General features: G+C 38.3%; 2 protein-coding genes across 3 annotated transcripts; one reads left to right on the top strand and one right to left on the bottom strand.

Annotated features, from left to right (window-relative positions):
- Window positions 1-66: 66 nt before the first annotated feature.
- On the bottom strand, window positions 67-3,288 carry polr2g (RNA polymerase II subunit G). Its single transcript, XM_039813121.1, has 8 exons — window positions 3,140-3,288; window positions 2,713-2,822; window positions 1,982-2,141; window positions 1,451-1,501; window positions 1,274-1,339; window positions 867-938; window positions 681-714; window positions 67-423 (listed from the first exon to the last, which is right to left on the bottom strand). Exons 1-8 carry the CDS (start codon window positions 3,149-3,151, stop codon window positions 410-412), a joined length of 519 nt encoding a protein of 172 aa, XP_039669055.1. The 5' UTR covers window positions 3,152-3,288; the 3' UTR covers window positions 67-409.
- Window positions 3,289-4,290: 1,002 nt separating this feature from the next.
- si:ch211-175m2.5 (uncharacterized protein LOC568697 homolog) lies at window positions 4,291-8,687 on the top strand. Of its 2 annotated transcripts, XM_039814152.1 has the most exons (6): window positions 4,291-4,386; window positions 4,573-4,697; window positions 4,779-4,940; window positions 5,067-5,166; window positions 6,723-6,853; window positions 7,527-8,687. In XM_039814152.1, the coding sequence occupies exons 2-6, from the start codon at window positions 4,644-4,646 to the stop codon at window positions 7,815-7,817; spliced, it is 738 nt and encodes a 245-aa protein (XP_039670086.1). In that variant the 5' UTR covers window positions 4,291-4,386; window positions 4,573-4,643; the 3' UTR covers window positions 7,818-8,687. The 2 variants fall into 2 exon arrangements, with proteins under 2 accessions (XP_039670086.1, XP_039670085.1); XM_039814151.1 differs by having other exon boundaries at window positions 4,310-4,697.
- Window positions 8,688-9,065: the final 378 nt, after the last annotated feature.

Genomic DNA, 9,065 nt, shown 5'->3' with positions numbered 1-9,065 from the left:
GCACAAAAAGAAAGATCAATGCTCTGACAAGATATTCAATTTAAAACATGAAACAGCATACAAAGATAACAAATAAAATACTTTATTCCAGTACAAAAAAAAACCAAACCATATAGTTGAGATAGAAATTTTGAATTCTACATGTAAGAAACAGCAAATGAATAATGTGCTGCATTGTGAGCCATCTTTCTATACATTTAGCAAGCAGTCTCTGGGTTTTCTTTGAATCTTACACCAGTTCAAAAAAAAGCTAATTTAGGTTGTGTATAATAATACAATTGTGTCACTATGATGCTTCTCTACCTGTAATACCCTATCAATCAGTGTAGAAAAATATTCATTTTAACAAAGAAATGACTAGGCTACTACATAAAATGTCCAATGTGAAATGTGCTTCCTCTGGGGCAAATCAGCTCACAAGACCTGGAAATAAAGTACAGAAGGCAAGTTCAACGATCAACCATGAAACTGAAAATAAAAACACAGTCAAAAGTGTTGCATTGCAACCACAGTAACACAATTAGAGCAATAAAAACCTGTTTTGTCAAACTATGAATCACATTTTCCATATTGTGCATTATAATTTGACATGAAATAAATCTATGTAAGGCATTATCAATTCATGAAAATCCAACGAGCAGATCTACCATCTGTATGACAAGGTTATGTGTAATACTCACCCAGATAATCATCCATGAGAGATCCAATAGCAAACTGAAAAAAGGGGAAAGCTTTATTATAAATCAACAATACAGTACATCCATTTAATAAACAACTGTGTAACATCGGAGATATAGTGACACAACCTTTTTTGATGTCTTTGGCTATGGCGAGGAGAAAAAAGAAAAGAAAAAAAAAACACTTACAATGTCATTCTTGTCCACTCTTGTTCCCACAATCTTTAGCCGGATCTCATCATCTTGCTGGATTACAATGTCCTTGAAAGGAAGAGAAGAAAACATAATTAAATGCCAGACTCAGCAACAGTCACATGACAGGAGCAGAACAACAAGTAGCACCGCAACTACTTTGCCTACAGAATTTATGGCATACTTTTTGTTCCATTCTTGCCTCCTGAAAAAAACCTTCTTAACACCAGTGTTACTATAATTACCTGGATTTTTACAAGCTCATTTAATGTTAAAAGATGTAAAAGGCAAAAAAATGAAAATATCTGGTGAACATTTATTTGACTAAAAACTTTTGTGTAATATTCAGATCTTTTTTTTATTTTTATCTCCATCATGTAATGAGAAATAATGAATATTCTTACCTCATCAACTGTCTTATAACAAGGAGGATTGGAGTTGGGGTCAAACTCCATTTCTGAGGGGATGGACTGCAAAAAAAAGTTTCTTGTGAGATAAAGATAATATAAATCAAAAGGGTATTGAAGCCAACCGATTCGGTCAATAACTATAGATTAAGTTGTTAAATTAAGTTGACTCACATGGCGAGAGATGAAGCAAGACATGGGACCAATTTCTGTGAACAATCCAACCTGCGAGAAAATAGAGAAAAATATAACTTAGATAAAACACAAAAAAAACAAAGTCTATTATCAGTTAATAATTACTTTATATTCAACACATCAACCACTTCAGAAGCATAAACTCTTTACTGAAAGCACATTTACTGTGATAAAGTTAAAAGATGTGCTCTATAACAGTAGAAAATTGCAATTAGCCAATATAAAATACTATTATCTTATAATTAATATGATTTATATCACAAAACAGCATAAGTTGGGAAACATATGTAAACATAACCAGTTACAATACTGTGCAGATCTTTCAGAAATAAATGTACATGTTTTGGACATCAGAAAATGTTAGTAAGCAATGCAGTGTCAGAATGATTTATTATATTATCAATTATATGTCAGAAGTAATGTCAGATTTCACATGTCATCGTATAAGAATAATGTTACAGTTTAGCAATCTGCATAGAGTCCAGAAACCTGCACTGCTTTGTCCCTCACCTTGTTAACCTGAGTAACCACAGCGTCAACCACCTCCCCTTTAAATGGGCGGAACACAATGGCCTTGTACTTGACTGGGTAGAGGACAAACCCTCTCCCCGGCTGGATTACACCCGCCCCGATGTTGTCAATAGTGGTGACTGCGATGACGAAGCCGTACCTGAAGGAGAGACATTAATCAATGTATATGTGCATGCAGTATTATGAATACAAAGTTGATAACTTTGTCATGCATTGTTGATACTGTCATGATGACTTAAAGGGAATAACAAATATCAGCTTTGATATGTTGCCTTTGCTTGTGTTTTTTTTATTGCCAAGTCAAAACTCTTTTCCACAGATCATAAATCAAAAAAGGCTAAAGTTAAACTAAAAGTATCAAAATCATTACACATAGTATACACAAGTTGTCAAATAGCCCAATCCCCAAGTAAGTCCTACCAGAATTTCTATTATTATTCGATGATCTATGCCCTATGAAGGAGACGGAAATGCCGATTTGTTTATTTCTGCCTATATCCCTCAAAGTGTGTACACGCATCTCTGCATTGGGTTTAAGTTCACTGCACTTTAGTAATATTTGTTTCCATCTAAAAAGGTCTAACATTTCACTGAAATGACAACTCCAGTAAAATTACAGCCTCTGTACCACTTAACTAATGAGCTCTGCTCAGAACAAACACAAGTCATTTGTATGTAATAGCACATAATTGAGTCTTGCAGCCACTCACTTGCCAGTGCAGGTACCTTCCACTTCTGTGAAAAGCTTCTGCTTCACCGTGTTTAGGAGGTTAGGACCAAAATACCTTGGGTGTAGTAAAATTTCATGCTCCAAAGAAATCTGAGAACACAAAAAATATACGTGCATTATAAGACAACGCTTCTATTGGTAGTGTGGGTTGCATAATGTTAGATATTTTACTTTTAAGTTATTATAAATGTGATAGTTAATCAAGACTAAAAGACTAAAACTTTATATATTATTTCTGCATGACTATAAAACAACAAAGCTAATCAATGCAGCAAAGATTTTAAGTTGTGTTCAGCTACGTTAGCTAACGTTATGCTAACAGCTCAAGCTAGGCACACATTGACAAACAAAACACGCAAACACTGCTATTAGCCGGCTCATACACGGAGGGTATTGCAGATACTTACATGGTAAAACATTTTTGCTGTAATGTTCAATTCCTACTCGATTAATTGTCTTGTTTTGATAAACTAGCAAAAACGTCTTTCTCGTATGAACGAAAACATGTCGCTCATTCGAGACTAAATCATTTCCGGGGCACGGGGTCGAAGTTAGGGCTTTTGTTCCCTGGGTTCTGTTTCGCAGGAAGCGTTCAGTTTCAACTGTCTGGTTCAGTCCGGTACCAAGTTTTTTTTAATACATCCATGGGTACCAACCTAGACTGATTATTATGGTACCAACCGAATACACTTTATTGGCCAGGTATGAGTACACATATTTTTTAACTCCGGTTTACGTACTTACACATAAATAAACATAACAGCTAGAAACAAGGACAACAAAACTGGACAAAAGTAAAGGTAAAAAACAGACAGGGCTATTCATACACACTTGTCTGTGGAAATAGGTGATTATACAAATATTATATAAATGTATATAAAAAGCACCAATGGCCAACAAACAGATGGACTGGATGTACAGTAGTGCGCATTTGTGTCTATATCGTATGGTGCATGTTGGATTTATAGTCAGACAGTGACAGATGATGTGGTACGGCTAATTAATGCGGTCTAGTTAATATTGGGAGGCACCATGGATGTTAAGAGAACCGCCACTACTGTACAGGAGTAACATCATGTCATTTTACAATTATCTTAAATTCGACTCCACCCTGTGTCTTTTAAAATTGAATTAGTGCCTTCCTGGTGATTCTTATCTCCTCTCCCTCTCATTCTAATCCCAGTATCCCAATCAGATTCCACTCCTGCCTCCTGAACTCTATCTTTAAACACCCGTCTTTTTTTAATTTTTTTATTTATTAAAGTTAATGCAATACAAGTTTATAAATACAGTAGAATTAATAACATAAAAAAACAAGACAAAACATATGCAAACTATTGCATATTGTGCAAAATATAATAATATGCATCAAATATGTAAAGTGTAAGATCTTTCAATTCCACCTCATTCAATGTGCAGTATGCCTTTTCATCTCAAACATAAATTATACTATTTATCTGTAGGGGCTTGGTGGGGAGGAGGATTAGTGCACGAGGGCGGGGACAGACTGCAGGCGTGACTCAATTCAGCTCTATGATTGGGTTGTTTGACTTGTCAGTCAACATCTGACATGTCATGAAGCAAAACAGAACCGCCAATAAACACCAAAGAAGAAGAGGAAGAAGCAAAACAAAATATTCTAACCACACAAGAGGTAACTGAAGTGGTTAACGCTGTCATGATCATTGGATGCTTATAACCCATTATATTAATTTAACAACAATGACCACTGACAGTTGAAAAGACTGGTAATTGTTTTTATTGTACTAAGTTACATTAGCAGCAGTAACGTCGATACCTCATAAGTATTTGCTTGACTTCTGTTAATCGCTTTCGAAAGACTGGAAACTACCCTAGCTAGCTGACAGCTAGTTTTTGACGGTCACTTTCCAGCCAGGCAAGGCAACTGACATGGCGAGTAACCTCGTCTCGAAGTTATTTCGTCCCTCTGTGTTCACACAGCTGGTAAGTTCTCGTACTTACTTCCCTGCTTTGCTAGTGCAGTTTCTGTATTGAACTCGTGTGACTTTCCTGTCCTCCGACCAGGCGTCTCTACGGTCGGGTTGCGTGTCTCGGGTGAAGGCGGCGGCGGGCATTAGACATTTCTCCAGCGACCCGCCACCGGAGAACATCAGTCGCTATCCAGTTCCTTACAAGAAAGAGCTACCTTATGATATAGTGGAGCTTATGGAAGAGGTTGAGTCAAAGGTAAAAAAAAAAAAATAACGAAACAAAAAAAACACATCCTTAATATATGAGGCATTTAACTGCAGATAAACATTGTCACGAGTCTTATTTTACAACCTGCTAAACTTCACCTTTCCTTCTTTACAGGGAGGCTTTTTGCCCAATGTCTTCAAAGTCCTCTCCCATAGACCAGCAGAGTTCAGAGCCTTCTTCGCTTACTACAATGAACTAATGAACAAAGAGTCAGGTGTGTGTTTGTTGTCGTGACAGTAAGTGCAAGTGGTAAGGGCGGTGATAGAAATGCTAGGCATCCTGAGGACAGCGCTTGGGCCCCTGAAACAGTATAAACATCTAATTTCTGTTCCTGGGCCCATATGACATGCTAAGCTTTAATCTAAACTTAAACCTTTATAAGCAGTATTGCTGACTCTGTTTACAGGGCTGTACTATGGCTTTTCTGGTTGTGTGCTGCATTTTAGTGACAGCAGGCGCATGGAAACCCCCTTTTGGAGTGCAGCTGAAACAGGTGGAGGCAGGTGTGATATTGAATGAGTTTTAGTTGATGAATGAACAGTGGCAGGTAGTGTGGTCGAAGCTATGGCAACTAAGGTCTGGTAGAAACCGGTAAATATCAGGTAGTGAAACAAAATAGACAATTTATGTGGAGAGGAAACAACTCCCATCCGATACAGACTGGCGCTTTAAACAGGCACTGTGGGTTTTGTTGTGCACCCAGTGTAAGGGTGAAAAGGTGCTCAGACATGCCGAATCAATGACACAGACTGCATCTTGTCTCGCACTGAATCTTTAGCTTTCAGGCACGTTCGCTTTGCAAACATAATTTACATTCTTAGCTCTAGTTAGGAATTTCTGGCGTTGCCACTATGAGAGTAAGTGAGAGTATATTTTTTGTGTCTTGCTGCTGCATGGTGTCTGCTCTCCGCTACTCACTAAGCATATACAAACGTAGTAGATGTCAACCACAGCCATAAGAAGCAGGGAAGCTTGCAGACTCATGTGGAAGTATTAAGCTACTCCTTAAAAAACTTAGGTAAATACTGTGTGCTCATAAAGTTACTTCAAGTGTCCATTGGCTCTTGTTTTACATAAAGTCACCAATGGGGTCTCAAAAATGTAGCAACAAATGCGCTGAGTTGCCAATGCTGTTGGCAGGTAGAGTGAGTCCTTGTGGTCATAGGGAGATGGCCATAATAAAACCAGAGTAGTCATTGCAGCAAGAGATCTCCAGAGCACATTAGGATTTTTTGTTGCTATGCCTTTATTTCATTGGGTTTTAAAGTTCAATTTCACTTTGTTTTGTTTCTGTTTTGTGAAATAAAACTGAATGGGTGCTTAGTAAGGCCACATGTGAACCGTGACTTATTGACTAAGGAAAAATGTGAACCCTGAGGGTAGACCAATTAAGGCTTGGAATATGGTACAAAGCACCCCATTGTCATGTTTCAGCTTTTCAAAAGTGAATGATAAAAAAGCTTTAACATTAACACAATTTTTGGAACAAAAGCTAACCTGTAAGTATCCCACTCCACTTCAGCTAAAACCACACACTACAACCTCAGAGTTCTCATAGATGTGAATCCAAACCTTTTTGGTATTGTGGTCACTTCTTTAATATCCTGGACCTGAACCAAGAGGGAGTTTACTCAGTTATCTGGATAACTTTGTTCACTAAAACCAGCCAGCCATCTCTGATGCTATGTACATTATATTTATATTCTTGTTGTGTGAATGGGTGTTATTTTTACATGATTTCACATTCATTTGATAAGTAATGTCTTCCAGGCGGATTAACCAAGGCAGATCGTGAGCTGATTGTAGTGGCTACTAGTATCCACAACAAGTGTCTTTACTGCGTGGTATCCCACAGTGCACTGCACCGCATCTACTCTAAGAAACCCACTCTTTCTGATCAGGTAAAATCTTTAATTGATCTACTACTTGCCTCTGCTTTGCTTATTATAATACACAGTTACTGTTGTCAGTTGGGCATTTTAATCAATCACACTGGCGGTTCTACATTGAATTACCCGCGCACCCCTAAGAGCAGTAAAAAAATGTTTGTATTTCAGACAGCCGACACAAACACACACGCCTATCAACTCAATAATAGTTAAAGTAGGCTATCTTTCAACTCAGGATAGGATTGGAGATGAAAAGTTTAACCGACACATAACCGCAATTAGCTTCGTGGGTGCTCAGTATTAGCGGAGCACCAACGGTTTCAGCGCCAGAGGTGAACTGTCCCCGCTCCCCCCTCCCCTTTCCCCTTCTCACACAGCTTCTCTGTGCATGGTACCTTCTCAGCAAGCAGGGGTGCCAATTTGCCAATTTCCCACACGGTGAAATTATAGATAATACAGTAGAAAACCGCTTTTGAGGATTTTTTTTTTTTTTTAAGTGCTCGTTCCACCCCCCATGTGTCCATGAAAAACTGCCGCCTCAGACGGCTGCCCGCCTCGCCCGTGCCAGAAACCGCTACTGATCAATCAGAGCACAACACATTTTGGGGGGTTTCAAAGAAGTTCTTTATTAAATCACATACATTTCCCGCTCTTTCTAATTAGCTCCATCCCTACTTCCACGCAGGTCGTCGTTAACTATGAGAATGCAGAGCTGTCACCTCGGGAGCGTGCCATGCTGGACTTTGCGATGGCTGTGTGTCGCTGCGACACCATTACAGAGCAGCATTTCCAGTCTTTGGAGGAAGTGGGTTTTGACCGTGAGGATGCGTGGGACATTGCTGCCATCACTGCTTTCTTTGCCATGTCCAACCGGCTCGCCCACCTCACAGACATGAGACCAAACTTAGAATTTTATAACATGGGCCGGTTACCACGGGACAAGAGCAAGGACAAAGGGCAAGTGAAAGGGGAGTAGCGTTACAGACAAGATTATCAGATGTCGAGATGTTTTTTTTGAGGTGCAATTTACAGATTTGAACGTTAACTTTGGAATTAGTCAGTTTTTCCTGAGATCATAATTTAGGTTCCACAGTTGCTTGACTGAGTCCGGGTAGGCACGGAGAACAACTAGAGATTGACATGGGAAGGAAGCAAAATAACTGACCTCCCTGATATTTTAGTACATGCTTAAAATCACTCAAGTGTTTTTACCTGCCCTTTACTTTGAACATAGCACGTAAAATTCAGGATTCTATAAAGTATGTGTGCCTTTTAAAAATGATGCTCATTTAGATGACGTAGAAGCATGAGAGAGACAGTTTGAGTTTTGTGTGTGTGTGTGTGTGTGTGTGTGTGTGTGTGTGTGTGTGTGTGTGTGTGTGTGTGTGTGTGTGTGTGTGTGTGTGTGTGTGTGTGTGTGTTGATAGGGTAGACATGGCTTTGTTAATTTGTCATTGTGTGTAACTCATTGTGTCTGCTTATTTACCTTGACATTTTGAATTTTAGGTGGCTCTGGTTGTTTACTGGATAGTTGCCATATGATGGGGAAAAGTTATTTCTTTGCAGCTGGTTGTCTATTACATTACATTTAATGACACCGTTTCATAATTGTCTTTTAACTTCCATGTTTGGGTAATAAAACCTATGAAAAAAATCACATAAAACTCAGAATCTCGAACCAGCTCTTTATTTCATTGTTCACCAGTTGAAAGTGCTTTGTGTTATGATGTGTTGCTCAGTGCATTGTTACTGTGACTACCAGGAAGAGTGTAAATAACTTGCTGGCATTGTTCACAGCAATGTAAGCGGGTGTTGTAAAGTATTAAAATGAAAACTGCTTCTCTAAGCCTTCCCTTTATCTTCTAAATAAACTATTTTTCTTGATAATACGTAATATTTTTTAGATTCACATTTTTTATCACGGTTTACTGCTGGCAGGACAGTCAGTGGTGGGACAGTAAAAAAAGAAGAGATCACATAATATTGGGAAAGTACTGTCTATCACCACCAGATGGCACTGCACCCATGCACATATTGGAATGGCTTAAATGTACACTGCTAAACTATAATTAAAAGATGAAGGTTATATGCCATAGGAGCTGCACATGTGAGGGACATCAGCCAACACAACCTTATAGAGATAAAATGATTTTATTTTATTTTTTTATGATTTTTGTCTAAGTATTATTATTAAGATTAATTAGCAAATCTTAGCTATAATTTA

This window comes from Perca fluviatilis, chromosome 10, assembly GCF_010015445.1.
Source record: "Perca fluviatilis chromosome 10, GENO_Pfluv_1.0, whole genome shotgun sequence".
Taxonomy (NCBI): domain Eukaryota; kingdom Metazoa; phylum Chordata; class Actinopteri; order Perciformes; family Percidae; genus Perca; species Perca fluviatilis.
This window is presented reverse-complemented; position numbering and strand designations above follow the sequence as displayed.